At 28.1% G+C, this 23121-nt stretch overlaps 1 protein-coding gene across 4 annotated transcripts in view; it reads right to left on the bottom strand.

Annotated features, from left to right (window-relative positions):
- Window positions 1-1814: 1814 nt before the first annotated feature.
- Window positions 1815-23121, bottom strand: part of LOC122270917 (glutamate receptor 1) — a 573804-nt gene continuing 552497 nt past the window's right edge. For 2 of the 4 annotated variants that reach the window (XM_087154568.1, XM_087154570.1), the window contains 3 exons: window positions 20195-20332; window positions 10204-10278; window positions 1815-9258 (listed from right to left, as the gene is read on the bottom strand). In XM_087154568.1, the coding sequence (XP_087010694.1) occupies window positions 9178-9258; window positions 10204-10278; window positions 20195-20332 (294 nt within the window). In that variant the 3' untranslated portion in view covers window positions 1815-9177. Of the gene's footprint in view, window positions 9259-10179; window positions 10279-20194; window positions 20333-23121 lie in introns of all 4 variants that reach the window. The other 2 variants (XM_087154569.1, XM_087154571.1) reach the window with 1 other exon arrangement.

Here is a 23121-nt window from a genome sequence, read left to right as displayed (position 1 = left end):
TCGTGGTCTTCTTCTCCATGTAACGCAAATGCGGGTTAGCTCCATCAGAAAGTCCTCCACGAAGTCAAATTTCTCCCAAAACTTGATCCAGGAGTTCCCTTGTATTCTGGATTGCGTTCAAAATTACAAGGCTACGGAGTTGAACATTTAACTCATAAAATTGGGTCGGCTGTTCATCGACGTTTATAAAAAAAGTGCTTGATCTGGAGTTTTTTAAAGTGTTCATGCCTTTGTTACTTAGTGAAAACGTCAAAATGATTTTGTTTTGAATATCACGCATATCATCATTAATTACATTATTTTTAAAATGTGTGAATGATTCTTGTTAAATTTGAAATTAAATTGTGTTAGTTGATACACGTATTTTGTTGTTTCTGCAGAACCTCCTTAATAACTATTGTATTTTATTTCTTTCCCAAAATTTGCAAATCTAATATGACATAATGACAAGTTGTTACGATACGAAAGTTTAGTGATATTGTAAAACTAATGTGTTGCCTGACTCTAAGCATAGGAATAAGACTGCGGAAATCGCATACAAACTAAGATGGGTAATGAATTTAATGCTTTAGAAAATCTATTCTTAGTTTTTTAATGAACTACAATTCATTTTAACACGAACTGTTTCAATCTTATTTCGAAATACATCTTTATACAAGAATAATTTACATTCATGAAAATGCATAATAAAACTAAAAACAGTTAAACAGTTAAAACAAAAACAGTTAAACTAAAAAACAGTTTTATTTTTCTGACATCGCACACAATCAACTTTTGTTAAGGAGACAAAGGACTTTCAATATTTTTTTAGAAATTATCAAGGGCTTGAAATTCTCAGTATACATTTATATTGCTAAAAGCAACTTATGCACAATATTTCAAAAAATAGTTTAAAATTCAAGAAATTAAAAATTTTAAATTTCGAATTTTTATTGTTTGTTTTATATTATTCCTCGCCTCTGAAATTTTGTTAAAATGACAAAATTCTTTTAAAATATAAAATATAAGGTAACATAATAAAAATTGTTGGGAGTGTTTTTTTTTATTATTGAAACAAATAAAAGTAAAACAGTAGTAAAAAACCAGCATTTCTGGAAAAAAATCATCATACTGCTATAAAATATGACGTAAAAAATAATACTATTAGCTTAATTCAAAAAACTTTCCCAAAAAAATGTTAATAATATTCATAAATATATAGCATCAAATTCTTAGGTCAATAGAATGAAAATTCATTTCTCTGGAACAGTTTGAAATTTGTAAATTTATCAAAAAAGACATTTTGAGAAAAATGACTTTTAATACTTTTTCATTGCAGGGCGTCAAAGGGGCGTGGTCAAAACAGAAATGACCACAACTTCGTCAATTTGCTCTAATTCAAGATTTTTTTTTTTAAGTTTTCAATTAAATGGCTAGATTTCAAAAATAAAAAAGGTTAAAAAAAATCGAAAATCGATTTATTAATCGATTTTTTTTGACAAATTTTTGCTTATTTGAAAGTCTCTTGTCACCTTAATGCTGTCTGCACCTATTCAAAATCTGTGTGCTAAAGAATACCAGCAAAGGTGAAATCCTGAATCAAGCTTCCATCTTGTTTGGCTTGTTTACTTGGTTCTAACAGAATCAAGAGAAACAAAAAGTGATTAGGAATCATTACAGTATCCAACAATTCCTTCTCTGAATATTGTTATTTAAAAACAACATGCGTCTTATTTATCTATAGTTTGTTACTATTGTTTAAATATTTTATTATTTATACACTATAACGAAAAGACTGTTTAAAATATTCATTGAATAAAATCTGTAACGTAAGCTTTTTTATCATAAATTTATTTATTAACCATTATAATGAAAGTTAATATCTTACATTACAATGACTGTGATTGCATACATAAAAGTAAAATATTCATTCATTACATATCATAGATAATTGTATAAGAACATACTAATTAATATATTTCAAAACTGCACATTGTTCATAAAGAATTTCATAACATGGTACACAATATTTCACATCAGAGCCATGATGATAGTTCTTACGGTAATATTCATTAATACAATTCAAAACTTAAATGCAAAGATTATTTAAGAAATTTATGATATAACAATCAGAAATGAAAATTGTTACATGCAATATGCGTCAGTCTAGCTTTTTTAAAACATGTTGACATTAAATTCATAATAAATAGAATAAATTATGTAAAATGTTGTTATCTCAAATAAGCTCAGAAATGCAAGATAATGAAAATTAGTAATACTTTAAATCTCTAAAATTTTAAGTTGTAACTAATTGTTGAACAATCAACAAGTATTGAAAATGATATTGATAATCTGTGCTTATTGCATTTTGACCGTATGTGTTCTTTTAATTATTAAACTCTACACTGTTAGAATTTTCATTCTAAAATTATGGTAAAATGACCGGTAGCAGTCTGCTTATCCAATTAACTGTAAATTTTACTGTTAGGAGCATTTTTTTTACCTTTACGGTTGTGAAACCGTTTACAACTAGTTTGGTTACAAAACCAAGAATAAAAAACATACAGTTTTGTAACCATTTATAACTAGCATGGTTTGGAAATCGTGAAGAAGAAATTTACCTTTCCATTTAAGCTAGGCTTTTCGTTAGGGCATTAGAGAGTGCAGGATACGGGAAACACCTCATGCGCTGAATGATATAGAGAAAAAACTGTGGCATCAATGCTAGGACTCGAACCGTCGTTTTTTCGGATTGACAGATTAGCCCCCTAATACGTACACAACTACAAGGAAATTAGTGGCTTCGTTAGGTGAGCCTAGTTGTTGCGAAAAAATTTTAGTTCTTTAAGTGTATTAAGTGAAAGCAGTTAATAAATGGTTTTACACACAGTTAAGAAGTTTAAATAACACCTTATTTATGGTCATTTGACAATTTTGTTTGAATATGATAAAATAAAAATTAAATACATTGTTATTTAACTTTTTTTCCGAGAAACTTCTAACAGTGCATTTAATACTTATCAGATTGATTTTATTAGTTAATTCAGATATGCATCGAGTAAATGACGTAACTGGAATTCTTTTTCTTTAAATGTTATTATACTTTAAATTAACATTAAAATTTTCTTTTTTTACTGCTCTTAATATTAAGAATATTATAGAACTGTTTTTTTTGGTAAAAAGAGAGCATATCATACAACATATAAGCTGATGTCAAAATATATACTCATTTAACAAAAATGTTTGAGTTGCAAATCTATTGTTTTTATAGATGCCATCTGTAATTGAGAAAAAAACGTTATTTGTTTTTTCTTTCTTCCTTTTTTAAGTATGGAATAAACACCAAATATTACTAGAAGATTTTGCAAGCTAATTGTAGCCACAAAAGCAAATTTAGACAAATAGCCAAAAAGGAATTTAAAACTAAATATTCTGCAATATGGCATTATTTGCTAATTATGATTTCTAAACAGAATAAAACCATTCGTTTCATAAGTTGTTACCTTAATTACAACAGTAATTAAGGATAAATAATCCAATTTCTGCCTTAAACGAAGGGAAACTCATTTTACTTTGAAAGAATGGCTGAGGCGGACATTTTTCAAGCCATGCAAAAATAGTTTCCAAAGCATAATTAACCGTTTAATATTACGGTGTATGATATGAGTGTACGCTTTTTATGAGCTCCACTAGTAGCAAAACTAAATTTTTGAAAAACAAATTGGCGAAGAGCAGCTGCATTTTAAAGTTCCGTTATTAATTTCCTTATTGCTGTAAACACTTTCAACCTCAATTTTTTCAGTTTCTTCCTTCCATATTATTATTATTTGTATTGTATATTCTCAATACGCATTTAAAAATTTATTCACAAGAAGTTTATTTTAGTAAAGAATTAGTGGAATATAACGTAAAAATGACTTTTTTGTATCATTTTTCCTTTGACTTTGAAGCGTGTTTAATTGCTATTTTTATTCATATTCTGTAATTACGAAACGTCAGAAATGTGCTTTTATTATCGTGAAATTGTCTTTTATTTGCATGATAAACTTCCTGTATAATAATAAAATTATATATTGAATTTACCTATATAATCGAAGATTTTCTAAGAAATTTTAAATTAATAAAAATTGGCAATATTAGGCTTAATATATTTCTTAGACACAGTGAAGGTTTGAAAATGGTCTTCGAGATGGATATTAGTAACTAATATAATGAAGTAAAAGTAATTTCTTTTCTTTAATTGATTATTAATGTGATACTATAAAGTACCCATGCTACTTCAATGGATTAATCAAGAAAATGTAATTGATTAATAGAGCACATACAATAAATTTGTAATTATATTCAAACAAACACTGTTAACATTTAAATAATAATTAAACTAAAACGACTGAATTATGCTTATAACTCTCTTTTGCAATACACTATTATTGCTCTACTTTTAGTATTTTTAGATACACTCAAAAATAGTTGTGGTTTTCTATTCTTAAGATTTAGTTTCTAGCTATGATTCTTTTAAAATTTGATTCACACAAATATAATATAATATTGATTAATAATATAATTAAAAATTCTCCTACAGTTTAATCCAATGGGTATGCAGCTTGCATATACACTCTACATCAAGACAAAACGTGAAGATAGCAGAAAAGGAAAATTGCCAATGAATAGAAAGGGAAAGTGAGAAAAAATCATTAACTGTATATGCAAGAATCATCAGAAAAAGTCAATGAAAAAACATAATAACCAGGAAAGATTTATTGAAAAAGATACAACTATATTTCAGCTACTTCTCAACATAAAAAAGACAGGAATAACAATTTCATGCCATGGGATAAATTTTGCAGTACAGTATCACAAGAAATCTGCCACCTAAGAATTAAAGCAATGTGCCACAGCTGTCTACCATTCCTCATGTACAAGACAGGAATTTTTTTGGGTGCAGGAACAGGAGTAAGTCATTCAGAACAAGAGTCGTGAGAGGCTCTGTGTTGGGGTTGTATTGCAACGCGACAATGCTACATAAAATCTCCTGCAGAAATTCTGGTTGGAAGTGATAGGCCATCTACTCTATAGTACCGATCTTGCTTGAAAGCAACTACAACTGGGCTTTGAACCTCAAGAAATCTCTAACCCCACTCACGAAAACGTGCAACCTACAGTAGCTTTGTTTAGAAGAGGTATATCATCTACCCTATAATACCGATCTTGCTCAAAGCAACTGTTTAGTCTTGCATTTTAAGAAATCCGTGATCTCACGGACGAAGACACGCAGCTTACAGATGTTTTACTTGAAAGTAATAGACCATCTACCCCATAGTACTGATTTTATTGAAAGAAACTGGCTAGCTTAATATCTGCAGTAATCCCTGTCTCCATACAAAGACGTGCAGCTTACAGATGCTTGGCTTGGAAGTGATAGACCATCTACCCTATAATACCGATCTCTCTAAAAGCAACTGCCACCCGTTTTTTTTCATTTGAAGAAATTCTTATTCCTACAGAAGAAGACGTGAAGACTTTAATTCTAAGCGAAATTTTTCTACAATATTGAACAGCAAAAACTTATCCCCCGATATAGCGAATGTCTCATTTCGGGTAATTCTTATGTTTAGAAGTGACTGAAATATTTTTGCATGTTTTGCAACTTGTCTTTAAAGGTAATTATGTCATGTTTCTTTTTGTGGGCCACGGGTAGACCTTCGTAATGAAATTTTAAAAAAAACGTTCTGCTCTTTGTGTGTAGCTAAATAAGTACAAACAATGGTGATTTCTTAATATGTCTCGATCATTAAATCAATAAGCTTTTAATTGCTGTCCATTGTTGAAACCTCAGTATTATTTTAATACCGGAAGCGCAAAACATTTTTGATGTTCTACATTTCAGTAAACCCAAATACCTTAACAAATTTTTAGTAATGTTATTTCGTTAATATTTTAGTTAGTTTTGCTTTAATTTCATGTTTATGTGTTTACATTTTTTAGTTACGTTTTTTTATTTAAGGCTAATTTTTAACAATCTATTCACTATAATAACTATTTAGTAAACAATCTCAGTTCTGCACCACCAATGCATTACTGATATTTTTCTCTGCTTACGGTCGTCTCTGTATAAGTAACAGTCTCTTTTTTAGATTTCTTATTTTTAATGTCTTATATTGATTGCTTTATCACAGATACTTTCTCTTTTTGATAACTATTTTCATCATTCACGTTTTATTCTGATGAAGAGCATACAAAATTTCACTTTTTCGTAAGGTTTTTTATTGTTCCATTCATTTTAGTTTTTGGAAACAATTTGTTTGCAAAAAAACAGAATGTTGTTTGGTAGAAAATGTGAATAATGTATTTTTCAAAGCATGACTTTGATCACCTAAAATAGGAGAATCTACTGTGATATTGGATGATTAGCACCTTCTTAAATTTCGCTTCATTGATATTCAATGGATTGGTAAAAGTAATCATCCGTAAGTCATAGAAGGTCCTTTGTATAAATAAATTGGTCCCTCTTAACTGCGGACAATACAATTACTCTTGGCACATATATGTTTTGTTCAGTTGTCCCTATAAGTACATCACATCTACTAAACAAGCATCAAAATCTATTTATCTACAGGAAATAAAAAAAAAGTTTTATAAAACTTTTATTGTTCTGGTTGACATGAGATAAGACATTTTATTCTATGGTAATTCATATCACTCGTCAAATATTTTGGGGAAATCAATTTTTCTTTATCCAATCAAAGTTTCAATAGCCAACTTTGATAAGGTACGCATGAGCAATAAATTGCATTTATTGACTTTATTGTGGGTACAAAAAAATTGTGCTGGCAAACAATTGTAAAGAAAGGGCTTTCATATCATCATTATATTTCAGTATAGTGAAATTTGTAACAGTCTCGAACCAAATAAAGCATTAAACTAGAGGTATTATTAACCGCTTATTGTCTTAAAAGTATATTACTCATGATATCTGGATCTTATGAAAATCGTCATAATTTTACAAACTTTTTATTAAATCTCACTTTTTATCACCCTATATACCAAATGTTAAGCCAATGCAATTATTGCATCTGCTTGAGAGACCTTCCTTTATTAGAATTTTAATACGATTGAAATCCTGGAATTTATAAAACGCGACTATTATTAACTGAATATCTGCAGATAAGATTCAAGATAAGAATTTTGATAAAGCTATATTTTTTAGCAATATGCATTTCCATGAAAAGCTTCTTATCCAACTAAAGTACTAAGGATATTATCAAAGTACTTTTCTATATAATCTTTCAAACATTTTTCTTACATTTTGTGAAAGTTCTCTTCTACAATGTAAATTGTATTGTTTAAAAACATATTATTTTTATGATTCTACACACAAGGCTTGCATTGATTCTCTACACTTTCTTGACAATGAATAATTACAGAAAATATAAGAAAAAAACATCGATTTATGAAAAAAATGAAAATCTCAATATCTTAAGTTTCTCGAAAATTGAATCGAATCTTTAATGACAAATATGCTTACAGAATGCATTTAAACTTTAGACTTTTATTTACATCATTCTTATAATATTAAATCAAGTCTATAAAGAGAAAAATAAATAACTTAAATAAATAATTACATGCAAAAAATCAACAAAAAACAAAACGGCAATGATTAAAATGTTTATTTTTTTCAGACAGATAATTTATTTTTAAAATTTAAATACATCACTTACACAGTAATTTGGAATTGGATATATGTATTTGAAAAATTTCGAAAAATTTCAAACTAAACATAAGGCACGTGATGGTATTCAATGAAATTTATTTATAAATATTTTTTTCCAAATGAACTGGCTTTGCTAATTTGAAACCGCATTGTTTTTGTGAAATTTGGCTGACAAAAGTAGATGATACTTGTTTGTTTTGTTATTGAGCTATTATAATTAAAAATGAATAAATTAAATTGCAATATAAATATGTTTTTATATTAAGTGTAACAAAATTATTCAGTAGTAAAATATATAATATTTATTTATATGAAGTGCAAATTATAATCGGTATCCACCCTTTTATTTCCGAAATGTGGGCTAAAAGTAATACAACTTGATGAGCCATCTGGAGGGAAAGGCGGAGTAAACTTTTCTACCTCAAGAAAGGGACAAGAAAGTTACAGAGTTAAAAAAGATCATCGATGTAGAACATATGGACACATTATGTAGTTTAGTGTTTAAAAAAAACGTTTAAAACTTCAGCTGGTTTTTGACATTTCCTTTATTGCGACGCGTTGAAACGATTTAGAAATAAGAGAAACTACTAGGTAACGCAAAATAAATTTATTTTTGATGTGCAAAGCGTAAGAAAAATTTTAACATTGAAAATAGTTCCGTTGTGTTATAGCCATCTGCTTCTTCAAATCGTTTCTTTACGTCCTAGTGTGAGAAATCATGAACAAACTACTGAACCTTCCAAGTTTTAATTTCTGTTTGCTTTAAAATATCGTAAATAAGTCAACAATGTAATAAACTAAGCAATTTTATTTTTTCCATATCTTCATCATTTTCAAAATAAGAACGTTAACTCATAACCACTTTACGATACCCTGACACTATTTTTTTATTACAGTTGAATCCATTTGAAAGTCAAGACGGAGAATAAGTTTTCTAGTGGACATTCTGTATAAAATAAATAAATATAAAAGCTTTTTTTAGCAATTATTTATAGATAAGTAGAAAAATAAACTTGTTTTGGAAAAACATAATCCTTCAAGAGTATGGATCTTGTTGTTTTTTTTTTTCTTTTTCCAATTCAATTTAATAGAATTATAGTATTAAATGGAAGTTTTAGTGTAAATTCCGGCAGGTCTTATTGCCTGAAGGTAAAAAAAAAATAAAATGAATTGCTTTGAATCAAAACTTATTAAGAAATCAAAATGAGGGTACAGAATTGGAATCAACTGAGAAAAAAATATTTTATCAGAACCTGGTTTTTGTTATTAAATGTCTCATTAAAAACAACTTAAAAGTATAATTTGATTTACCATAATGATAATAAATGTGAAAGCAAATGAAAGTCTTAAGTTTGCTAATGCTAATTATCTGTAAACATCTCTTAAATGCTTTAAAAAATGTTGTGATGAAAAGTTTATTTGGAAGTGGTACATTTAAAATGTTTCTTACACACATTACTTTTAGAAGTTTCTTGCACATATCCATTTTAGACCATAGTATGATAATTTACTTGTTCGCACAAACCTTCGGGACTCACAAGTGGTTCAGTTGGTAGATAATATTGTGGCTAGAAAGATAAATTATATCATACTTATAAGTTATGCATTTATAAAGTTATTTGAAATAAGAATATTTCATATATGTATTAAACAATCGATGTTATGCATACAATTAAAGAGCTGTTCGTAATTCTTCAACATTTTCCAAGATTATACTAATAATTTCAACTTTACTATATAAAATAACATAAAAGAAAAGAAAAATAAAGTATTCATAAAAAATAAAAGAATTCTACGGCATTATTCATAATGTTAGATTCTACTATATAACCTAACACTGACAACCTGAAGGTACCAATATCAAAATATTGCACTAACGTACAATATAAGAGAAAAATAAGTTAAAAAAAGTTTTTCTTGTTTGGATTTGATCATTATCTCTATAATGCATTAAAAACTATCATAAGAAGGACTCTTTTATGCACAATTTTTTCTTTTAAAAAAGTTTTAAAAAATGTTGTTAGAGTAATACTATAAACCGGAACTATAAATCAGAAGATTATCTAAGAACGAGCCAATTTTACTGTGTTTTATCTAATATGTAACTTATAGAGATTTTCTATGTAATCCAACGCAAAAATAAACTTATTTCCATTTTATTCAAGGAAGCATTCCCTACAAATTTTCTTTCAAAAGTAACATTGTATTTGATTTAAAAAAAATAATAATTCATTCCTCGCTGCAACTCTTAACGTTTTTTAGATAGAGTGTCTTTATATGGCGTCTGATATATTCCATTTAAATGTTTCAGTTTTGAATTCAATTATTGTAGCAGATTACATCAAGAATAATATGTCTCTTAACTCAAACTATTTTAATTAGTTCACATGTACTTCACTTTTCGTACTAAAATGGGATATTTTCTACTTTTTTCAAGTATTCTGTACTTCGTGTAAGGATACAAAATAATATACTATATTTTTTTATACCAATCAGACAGATCCGCTCATTACCCGAGCTCGGTCGCTGTCTCCACCTCCTGTTATAGACATCTTCACCTTGCTTGCCATAGCTTCACATATACTCATCTGTAAATATATATACGCTCATACAATTACATATACAATTATAGTGATCATAAAATAATGCTGATCTAGAAAAAATGTGTTCTTAAACAGTACTGGAAATCTTAGATCAAATATATAGAATTATTTTAAAACAAAAAATATAGTGATTAAAAACAAGACGACATTTAAAAGAAGTTTCGCAAAATAGTATATTAAAGATTTGTTTTTTTTTCAATGAATTTAACTTTAAAAACAATTATTTATTAATGTCTGTCTTCATGGCATCATATTGTTATTACATTTCATTACAGACCTGGCCAAATTATTGTTTTTATGTGACTAAAACCGGTTTGCACTTGTTTACGCTAGTGCATCAATTGGTTAAATTAGGCGATATATAATATAAATTTGACAATAGGATAATTTAGACGATATATTATATAAATATGGAATATTTATTATATCAAGCATTATATTAGTATATGATAATATTTAGATCAAATTATTAGACTCACTGTAGTTTTTAAATAATGACATGATTTGCCCGAGTTTATATGCAATACTTTTATATTTAAGCATATATGCAATGGGTTTTATTCAGGAGATTTTTTATATACTTATATACTTCCTATTTGTATTCATTTTTAACGTATTAGATTGCAATGTTAACCAATTGATACAGGAGCGTAACAAATGCAAAATGGTTTCATCCGAATAAAAACAATACAGCTGTATAGTAACACCTGATAGATATAATTTTATATAGAATCTTATAGTACGTCTAATAATGTGGCCAGGGACTGTAGGATCTAAATTTTTCAACTATTTTATCGTAACTTTTGTTTTTACCCCCATCGCTGTCAGATTATTTTTGAATTTCCGACCAATGAAAGCATTTTTTATTGATGAAAATTAATATATGTTCTATGCTAAATTCGAAAATGAAAAATATTTTTGTCAGCAAACAATTTTTTGCTTAGCCTATTGGTGGTGAAATATGTAATTTCCAGTCCACTGATTTCTCGTTTTCCTTGATTAAATCCATAATTCCATAAGAAAATTCACTATGAGGACATATATATTAACTCTATTGCTTTATGGTGTTTGCATAAAATAATTTTTAAAATTAGATGAAAATTAATTTCCAACTTTAAACTTCATAACAATTTTGACATGCAAAGTTATGGAAAGTACAAAATGATTTTGATTTCAATTCAAGGCGGGAATTGTGAAAGAAGTGGGACTAATTGCACCATCTCTTAGCAATATTCAGAAATACAAAAATAACCGTAGTATTTAAAGAGACGTGTAAGTAGTGATGAATTCCGAGATCAGCTCAAGCCTTGTTCGAGTCAAGACGTGTTTATTCTCAGCTCCGTAATGTCGATTAACCGAATAGCTCGCGGCGGAAAGGTGTCACCACCTAGCCGCCCAAAATCACCTGAACCGGAATCGGACCAGGAATACGGAAACTTCTATGATTATAAATCAATTGAGGATGCCATCGAATTCAATAAGGAATTCCTCCCGCCCGACTCATCAACCAACTCTTTAGATTTCTACTCTAAATTCAGCTTAGAAGACCTGGTTCTTATTAAAACCTTGTTTATTGAACTTCTTCGAACTTGTGATTATGGACTAGTTTACGACCACTTCAAAAAACTTTGCACCCTTGTGAAAATCGTCCATAGAGGGAAAACTACTCCTCAGAACAGGAGAAAAAAGAGGAACAAGAGCAAACCCAAGAAACTTTCACTTTAGTTCCTGAGACCATCACTACGGAAACGGAGATCACCTCCACCCCAGTGGTAGAAAATATGGAACTCAGTGTTGGGGCCACGGCCTCGGATACTGAAAACATCACCGAACCTCCTGCCAAAAAGAGGAAAAAGAGGAAGAAGAGACAAGCCAAAGCCTGACAACTGTACTCCCACCTCTGCTTCCCCTCCACAGCCGGAGAGAACTTCTGAGATCCCAGTAGAGCCTAACACCCATGCCATGGAGACTTCACCCACAGATGATAAAGTCCCACTTGTAAAGAACGAGAAAGTGCTCATCCGAGGACTCCCAGATAATTTCAGTACAGATGAGATATCATTAGAACTAGGGAAATCTAACATAGAGGCTTCCAAAGTTGTGCAGTTTAAGAAGAAAGTGGGAGGAGCCTATAGGCCACTCTACCTCGTAGTCACTCCATTACTGGCCAACCAAACCAAGATATATCACATTGAAAGCCTGAAACAGATCCCGATTGCCGTGGAGAAGTACAGAGGAGGAAGAGGACCCACACAGTGCTTTAGATGCCAGGGCTTTGGGCATACTCAACGTAGCTGCACCAAAGAAACCAGATGCATGAAATGTGCCGAGAGGTATTTTCATACCAGTGCCAAAAGCCCAGAGACAGGCTAAGTGCTGCAATTGCCAGAAAAATCATACTTCAAACTTTACTGGGTGCGAGGCCCGCCCCAGTAAAAGGAGACCAAACAACAAAGACTCTTCTCCAACCTCCAGTGCCCATAGACTAGTTAGTCTAATCAGTGAACTCAAAGATTTGTTGAAAAATCAAGAAGTACTTCAGCTGCTCACGACTCTAATCCAGGGGAACACCCCATCAAACTGATGTCTTTCTGCTACCAATCCATGCCTCACCACATCATGGACTCAAACCTGAACTCTCAGTTTAGCACTTTTACTTACATATGACTTCCAGTTTTATGTCAACTAGAATCGACGAATCGGCTAGTGGCCCTTCGGGCCAAATACCGAGATTGTATTAATATCAAGCATCTAGTGATGAATTCCCTTTCAGGGATGGAATTTTTCTTTTCGTCGCATGGCATGTGACGCTGCCTATACTGGCAAGAAAACACCGAATATATGAGATGCAATGGCGACAGAGAAGTGATTAAGTTAAAATCTTCTTCTTTTCTTTAATATTTTTTATTACAAATGAGATTATTAAACTCATAAGTTTTCTATAATATTTAAATTACCAGTAATAATATGTTTCTGATGTTTATCAACAAAATCAAAATATTCCTCTTCTTCACAGTGACAGAATCGGATATATTAATCCTTCCTAATTTTTTGCTAATACCATTATAGTTAAATATAGTTCTATCAAGAGATTTATTATATTTAAAGCTTTTAATTATGTTAAAATCTTTTCATGGAAACAAATTTTTTAAATATTCAGAAATATTATAAAATTTGATCTTATCGAAAATACGGCTTTGAAAGTTAATAACGAAAAATAAATTATATATTTTTTTCCTTTTATTTGGGAAAAGTTTACTCCTTTTAGCTTTAACAAGGTCGAAACAAAGTATTTTGAAGTGTAAATTAATGAAAAAAAAGTTAATAATAAGATCTTGAAGCTTATATACATCATTATTCTCGAGGAAGAAAACAAAATTCTCAATTCCTCTTTTTTTCTCTTTGTCCTTTTTGTATTTATTTATTGTATATATATATATATATATATATATATATATATATATATATAAGTGAGGGGAAAAACAATTTTAAATTCACAGGAAATTATGTTGTATGGATCTCCAAAAATCAGTACCAAGAATAGTTACCCTTCACAACAGTGAAATATTTTTCTTCCAGGGCATAAATATGTATCGTAATTCTTTTCAGTATTGAAACGTATTTAGTTATGAAATACATAAAATTAAAATCTTAAAAATTATACAAGAAACTAAAACTTGAAATTCTTTGTTAATTCTAAATTTGTTATCAAAATTATTGTTGCTAATGGAATAATTTTTACTTTATAATTGTTGAATGACTATTTTATTTTTCAACCAATGCTATTAAACTTATTTCACCAAAAAATTTATTTCTATTTACCAATCTTAAATTGAATAAAAATTCTCATGCTTCTCCAATTCAATTTTAAATGTTTATATCATGTATAATTTTCTATATTTATTTTGTAGAGTTTTCGAACGAAAACATACTAAAATCGCGAAATGTTTAATTCAGCTTTTCATTTAGTCTAAGAACAGTTGCTTTGTAAGCCACTTGAATACGACAGTAATAATTCTAAATTATTTGGATTATAGTTTTGTAGATATAGTTGAGAGAGTGCTTGAAGTTGAACTTTTATTTGAGTGTGATGAATCAGATTTTTATTTTTTTCTGCAAATAAACCTTGTCGAACAATTTAATTCTTTAAATCATGCAGTTCCAAATAACTGATAATTCATTTTACTGATTAATGGATTTTTAAGAGACATGTCTTTACAATGAAAACTAATTAAAGATATTTTTTAAATGACTAAACACACGCTTTTCTAATATCTCAAAAATATCTTTTATAACCCATACGCATGTGATATTAGCAGTTTTAGGTTATTTTTCATTATAATAATAAAAAAATACTCCGTGACGCTTTTAAATGCTACTTAGAGTAAAATATTCAGAAATATTAAATAAATGAACTATAAATCAGTTCTGTAAATTTATTTACACAAGTGTATTGTTTGGTGCATAAAATAATTAAACATATTAATACTATAATTTAAATGTTTATTACTGAAATTTTAAGATTATGAAAAATAAATTCCATATTTAATAAAAAATATTACGTTTCCACGTGACAGTAAAAGGAAATTAGTTTCAATTGTTTTAAAATATATCCCACAGTTGAAAGATGAAATGATTTTAGAAAAATAACCATTTTTAGAAACTCAAGACGAATAGAAATTTTCGAAGTTTTGAATTAATGGAAAAAATAATGTAAGAAGTCGAGAAAAACGAATGTATTCCTAGAAAATAAATTACAAAATTGAAATAAAAAGATTGGAATCTAGATCTTTAAAAAAAAACCGAATCCTTTTAGACCTTATCAAGCAATAAAAATCAGTTTTGATTACGTTTCTATCTTTCTAAGAGTTTCCAAGTAAGAGAAAACCTAATCTTCGTTTTCAACTATCGATACTTTTTTTCGATAATAATAATCTATAGAAGATAAATAATATCGTTTTGTTCTTTTGTAATTTCAAAATAATAGGTCCATCTAATTATTTTATACATTTGTTTTTTTCTGTATTTTTATTATTTTATTTTAAGATGATTTCCAAGATATAAATATTTAGTTGCGAGTTTTTTGCCATTAAAATAGGAATTTCAAAGGGAAAATTGAATCGCTTTTTTTTTTTTGAAGAACCACTTTTTTTTTAAAATTACGTCTAATAAATAGAAAATGATTAAGTTAATTAAAAAAATTTATTCATTGGCTTTATCGTTATACAAATTTAATTGATCCATTTTGGGAAAATTTAATAACTTAGAATTATTTTTTTAGTTAGGTTTGCAACCCAAGGCATAAAGTGATCATGAACTTAGAAAATAAGTGATTTACCTACCTCAGGAATAAATGATTTATGTACCTACACTGTAAAAAAACTAGGTAAATCTTTAACCAGCATTTGGTGCAAAGTTTGTCATTATCCCAATGTTGAGTTAAATGTAAGATATCAGTTACACCATAAATTGGGAAGTATGATCGAGAAATACTTCCATTGTGCAACTGACGGCACCAAAATTTGGTAAAAGACACAAAACTTTAGCGGTGACTGTAAACTGAACGATATTTGTTTACGACGCCATCTTTTAAAATATATCTTGCAACTCGGTCTTTTCTTTACAACTCGGTCTCGGTGTACCAAGACGACTAATGAATATTATTTTAAGTTTCTACTTATTTAGCTAGGTAAATGGCTTATTTGCATTCATTAAAGTTTATTTCATTTTATGTTGGTTTTTTAAATTTGGTGCTAGGTATAAAATGGTTAGAGGTATGTCAAAAAATAAGTTCTTACGGAAAACAGTTGTGTTACGGTAAATATCTACCTTGGCCTGCATTTGAGCACTTTAAAAATACCAAATAATGGTGCAATCTTTCTTTGCTTTTATAAAAGAAAAAATAGAAATGTGAAGAAATGAAAATACCGTAAACCGGGGCGAGTCTACCCATTTTTTTCAGTTTGTCAACTTTCAAGTGGTCAAACTTTTGTAAATATTAAAGAAAAAGGGCTTTTAATAGGTGTTTCGGAATTGCTATTTATCCCTCTTTAAAGCTGTGAAATCGATTTTAGAAAATATTAACAGTTACGCTGTTACTGTATATTTTTATAGAACTGCTGACAAATCTCTCGTATGGGGCGAGTCTACCCATTCTACTAAAATGAATGTAAACATTGTAAATAATCAAATTTTACTATTAAATTGTTATTTTAGTTACCATATGGTATATGTATGAAGTAAAATTCATAACTTTATTATATATTCCATTTTTTTATTCATAAAATAACACAAATTGAGTATTTGATCGATTATCACATTTTGATCACAGTTTTGTTTTTATAATCATTAACATTATAAAATAACATTTTTTTCTGATTATTGTTGATAAAAATAAATTAAAATTAATATAAATTTACAATTAAATAATTAATAAATAATAATAATTAAAGATTATTAACAAAATCGAAATTCAAACATTGGGAATCATGAAAAATCCTTTCCCCATTCTTTTGGGAGGTGTGATTTTTCTTACAATGTTTTCTCGTTGAAATATAATATTAAATAAAAAAAGTTAATTTTGTAATATAAAAATTGAAAAAATAGGTAAAATAAACATATTTTATATTTACATTTATATTTAACCTATAAATTTTCTTATTAATGATAAATTTATTAATGATAAATTTATCAATGCAGAATTAAAATAATATACTCAAATTCATTTAAAATTACTTAATTTTAATATAAACAAAGTTCTAAATTATATTATTATGCTTTATTAAGACTAAATACGAATGAGTAGACTCGCCCCGCGAATTCTGGCTTTTTGTTCACAACAGCAAAACTTACATTCTTTTTGTTTTTTTTCATATAAAATTAATGTAATCTTAGTCTTAGATAAATTTATCACTTAACCAAAGTGAAAATAGTAATAATAATAATATACTTACGGAGCACCAACTAAAAGTTTGCTGATTTTCAATACAAATCTCTCAAAAGACGTTTGAATAGGTCGGTTAAAAAGACGACAAATAAATAAAAACGGATCAAACTACTACAGCTTCATCTTCCTTACAGTCTGAACTAAGTCCTCCGTCGGTAAAAAAAAATTTATTTGCAATTTAAAATAGTGAAAATTAAATAAAACTAAAATGGGTAGACTCGCCCCTGGATGGGTAGACTCGCCCCGGTTTACGGTAGGTGTTTTGTTTCTTCAAAACATCTGCCTTTTGTGAAAATTTCTACTGATATTTGGAGTTAGTGAAAATATCAAAATATGGTAAATCAAGCTCCATTGTATGTAGCCAGCAAATGAATACCAATTTTTGTTGTAACATGGCTCGAAATTTTTAACAGTGTTGAGATTTATGTATCTATAAAATAATTAGTTTATGTACCTTTAGAATTGGTGATTTATGCACTAACATAATTAGTGACAAAAATGCAAGTCAGTCTTTTAATCAATGTATTTTTTGTTAGGGTAAAGTCGATTAAAGAGGGACAGTCAAGAGTCCATCTCTTTGAGAATTACACTGCACTTTTCAATGCTGTCAGTACGCTGTAAAATAACAAAACAGTCGCCTCAAACACTGAAAATTGAACCGTTTATTATTTCTAAATTATTTTTAATATTTTCCGCATGCTTTATTTTGTGTAAATAAGCGATCAGTTGTTTATAGATAATTATAATCATAATTATTTACTTTTAGGTGCAACGTGCTATTTCAATAAAAATGTGTTTGAAATAATTTATATCAATGACCTAGTTTTTTGTGGAAGCATCGATATGGTCAAGATGGCTAATCAAATTTTAATGCATTTCGAAAGCTATGAAATATAGTAGGTAGGAGAGAGTGGGGTCAATTGTAACATTTTTTACTTAACTATTTTTAACTAACAAAAAATCCATTATATTATTAGTATTAGTTGAGACACGAGTAAAGTAGACTATCCTCTACTGGAAAGAAATAAATACCTGATTTAAAATATTATTATATTAGTTATTAACAATTTTTGACAGTCGTGCACTTGTTACAATTGTCCCCACTTACGGGGTCAATTGTAACAGTTCATAAATTCAACTAAAACATAGTTAATTATACATATTATCATAGTTGTGATACATTTTTTATTGATCAAAATAGTTGTGATATTTTAGGAGTAAAAATAATAATGAGCAGAGACCTAAAGGGTTCAATTTTTAACTTTAAGGGGTTAAAAATTTTAATTTATGCTGTAAAAGGTGACAAATAAACTAATGCACATGCAACATAATATAAATGCTATAGGAAACTATTGGTGGTTCTTAAAGAGTTAAGTAATGGTTTGTAAACATAAGATTATTTATTTTCAGCTGTTACAATCGTCCCTTTACTTATAGTTGCAATTGTCCCCAAGACGCCATTTCAGTTTCATTTGTAAAAAACAATGCTAGTTAATTAGCAAAACTAATCATTTTTTTATTGAAATGTTAATTAAGGTGTCCACTTACATATTCGGCTACTAATTTCTATTTGTTTAAAAAAAATTACTTTGTTACAATATAATATTCTAATACCAAAAAAAATACTTGCGTGGCGTGAAAATATTTTTTGTGATGTAACTCTTTCAAAAGTACATAAAAATGGTTGCCATCAGGGGTGTACATGTAGATTTGTTAAATACACCTTGTGAGCCACCTAAGAACCAAATCTAGAACCCGACACTCGAAATTTTTGTTCTGTTACAATCGTACCCTGTTACAATTGACCCCACTCTCCCCTACTATTTTAAAGACTAATTTAACATTTAAAGAGTGGTTATATTCTTGGTGAGAAAAATTGTGACTTGGGGATCAAGATTCGCAAATAGCTCACACAGTTCATATTTTAACGATGTAGCAAGTTTTATTGGTACAAATTATTTCAACCGATTCCTTAAAAATTTTGAATTTTATCCTTTTTTGTTACCATTGCATAACCTATTGTGTCTCATATATGAAATTATGAATATCATTATGAATCAATTGTAATGAGTTGCGAATTTATGAATAACTTAAAAATGCCATTCAATGAAAATTGTTTGTAAATTAAATATAAACATAATAAATAATTATAGAAAAGTATTTCTTTCGTAAATCTCTTCTTTCGTAGATATCTTAGAACATATAAATTTTCCAATTGTGAGCAAACACGTTTTTATTCAACTAATGATTTCAAAGAGAGAGTACGAAATATACAAATCCAATGATTGTAAAAAATCTAATCTACTGATAAAGAGGCGATGTTTATTTCTAATTTTGTGTTTTATTTCGGTCTATTTAATAACCTATCATTTCGTGAGCACAAATTATTTAGCATCCCTATTTCATTAATATTCCAGCTGATTAATCGAACAAAAGTTATTCAAGTATTTTTTTCTTTCATCTTGTGCACGTGCGAGTTGAATTAATTGAATTGAACTGTGCAAGTTTACTGTATAAAATTGCAATATAAAGTAATGTCGAATTGGGTGCATCAAATCCATTTTACCTTAAAATCCATTTATATCTTAAAATCCATTTTTGCAGTAAAATATTAAACCGTCATTTAGGGTATTTACAAAAAGTGGGCAAAAAGTTCCGGCATCCTTAGTGCTTTTTACTGAAATTCAGTCCGAAAGTTTTTACAGTAAATCCTTACATTCTTACATTTGATTATCCCTAATAGTATGGTACAATTTGAGTTTAACGTAATTTAATTTAATACCTTAATAAGCCCTCAGGAAGTGTGCATAACATTATGGCTCAAATAAGCGATATAATTTTGAGACAAGAATCATATTTTTTTCTGAAATGCAACTTTTCAGCAAGAATAGAAAAGAGCTACAACTGGTTAACATAACACACTGTCTCGCAAGAATAAAAGGAATATACACAAACCTTTGATTTTATTGCTTCCAGCCGAGCTTTGTAACAAAATTCAAGTAATGCAACTATCATCGCCAGAACCAATCCACCTATTAGGATATAAAAACATCCAGCTACATTGCTAAGAGTAAGTTCATTTTGAGATGATTCCTAAAATAATTAAAATATATATTTTTTTATACTCATTTTTACGAAAACATTTATTTTAATAAATATTTCATTTAATTATTAAGTGTGGATGCAAATAGGAAACAGTTTTGCGATACACTTTCATATAGTATTCGTATCAATTAAAGGAAAAAGTAGTGAAGTAAACAAAAGTTAGAAATATTGTTGAGTAAATCTTAGAAAATTATAAAATAAAGAAAATTATTGAAAAAACTATTTGGGAAATTTCGACACTTTAGATACGTTATTTAACGATTCACATGATTTATAAGATATTATACATCGTTGATTCATGATAATTTTATATAATATATAGTACATGAAATTAATATATATATATATATATATATATATATATATATATATATATATAGTTCAAAAGGCAGAGAAAACAAGGGAAAAATTAATGAAATAAGGGAAAAAAAAGAAAAATAATAATAAAAAGAAAAATAGCAAAAAAAGGACAAAAATGTTAAAAAAATCCGAAAAATAAAAGATACAATCTTTCCATCAGCTCACACGATTATATCTCCAAAAAGGAGCAGCTTATGGGCAATAAATAAAATTTATTGTTTTTCTTAATTTTCTTCGTGTTTTTTTTGTTTTAATTTATTATGCTATCTTTTAGTGATCATATTTAATGCAGCTTTAGTGCTTAATACTATCTACTATTAACTTTCTTTCGTTTTCCTTCTGTTTTCGTTTTGATTTCTTTTTTCTAATTTCCTGTCCTTAGGACGTTGCGTGTGTTTAGGAGGTTGCTCTGTGAGCCTATTTTTATGAATATAAACAGTTCTAACAATTTAGCTCCTAGTAAAAAATATGTTCAATATTTAAATTCTTGTTCATGTTGTGCCTAATTGAGAGGGGACCTTTCGGATCGACTGAAAGCACAAGATCTTTTGAATTGCCCGATACTTTACCGTCTTATAAAGCTTGGGGTGATAAAAGATGTAAAACTTGCCTTAATATAGACATACATTTCTTAATAATGATAGATCCAAATCTTTTAGTAAAATGTTATTTATATGTTAACCTGTGGTTTCTGTAATATGATGCATATTGGACAAACCAGTAACTCACTTAACATTCGAATTAATCAGCACCGTTCTGGTATAAACAGTAATAAAATTATCAATAACCTAGACTTGAAGCAGTTCAGAGTACATAAATTTAACAATGTCAAAATTAATATTTTAGGTATAGTAGAAGATTTAGATTGAAGACTACGAAAAGAAAATTACTACATGCTTTTATACAAAACAATTTTGCCGTATGGGCTGAACGATACCTTCCAACATACACAGATTAACTTTAATAACTCCTCAACTTATTCACTTTTTCATATTAAAGATAAGCGTACAAATCGAGGTAAACGGAGATCAAGAAGTTATAGAAACTCTCTTAATAATGACAAATTAAATAAAAATTTTCTTTCTAATATGGAAAAGATTTTAATAAACATTATAATATTAAACCAATTAAAGATTTTTGTTTCTCCCTTAAGAATTATGATGTATATAAGCTTCACGATCTTATTATTAAATTTTCTTTTATTAATTTACGTTTCAAAATTCTTTGTTTCGATCTTATAAAAGATAAAATGAGTAAAATTTTGCCAAATGAAAAGAAAAATTTGGATGATGTATATTTCGTTATTAACTTTCAAAATCCCATTTTCGATAAGATCAAATTTCATAATATTTTTGAAAATTTTAAAACTTTTTTCCCATCAAAAGATTTTAACATAATTAAAAGCTTTAAATATAATAAATCTCTTGGTAGAACTATATTTAACTATAATGATATGAGCAAAAATTTAGGGAGGATAAATATATCCGATTATGAATGTCACTGTGAGGAAAGGGAAATATTTTGATTTTGCTGATAAACATCATAAACATATTACTACTGGTAATTTAAATATTACAGAGACAGAGGAATTTAATGATAAAAGGCACAAAATTTTGAACCATTTACCATATATCGATCAATAAAATTCATAAATACTTTCTTAATGATCTCAAAAGTTTTTGTTTAAAGATATCAAATAGATTCTATTTACCTTTAGGTATGCTAACAGAATGGAAATGAGGAGTTTATTATTACTTTAAAAAACTTTGTTTACAATAAAAAGGATAATTTAAATAACAGTAACAATTCATCAAAGTTTTCTAAAATTGTTCAATCGATTAAACAACTTCAAAAAAATTTTGTAATTACCCCCATAGACAAAGCTGACAATAATTATGCTATCTTCTGTAAAAAAATTCTATGTTGAACTTTTAAATACGGAATTAAGAAATAGTAAACATCTTAAACTTAGTAATTTAAATAATAATATTGTCATTAAAAAAATTTTAGCCTTATATAAGAGATTGAAAATTAAAATTAGCAATATACAATTTCCTTGATTAATTATCAGTCCTAAATTTCATAAAATTCCTGTAAAATTTAGAACCATCACATGTGGATCTAATACTAATCTAACTAAACCTGGCACCATTTCCTCTAACTACTTAAATAAAATTATTAACAACATTTTTAAAAACGGTTTCTCTTGGATTATCACTAATAATCAACCGATTTCAGAGTTCATTAAACATAATAAAATTAATTCTAATGCGACTTTTGATTCCCAGGATCTTTTCAATAGCATTCCCTTTTCTAAACTAAAAGATGTCCTCTTGAATTATTACTATGATTTTAAAAATATCCTTTGTTGCGATTTTGATTATTGGGAAATTCTTACTAATTTTTGTCTTATCTTT

The sequence above is a fragment of the Parasteatoda tepidariorum genome, chromosome 11 (assembly GCF_982258835.1).
Source record: "Parasteatoda tepidariorum strain Cologne lab strain chromosome 11, Ptep-v5.0, whole genome shotgun sequence".
In the NCBI taxonomy this organism is placed as follows: domain Eukaryota; kingdom Metazoa; phylum Arthropoda; class Arachnida; order Araneae; family Theridiidae; genus Parasteatoda; species Parasteatoda tepidariorum.
The sequence above is the reverse complement of the archived record's forward strand: the minus strand, read 5'-3'. Positions and strand labels throughout refer to the sequence as shown.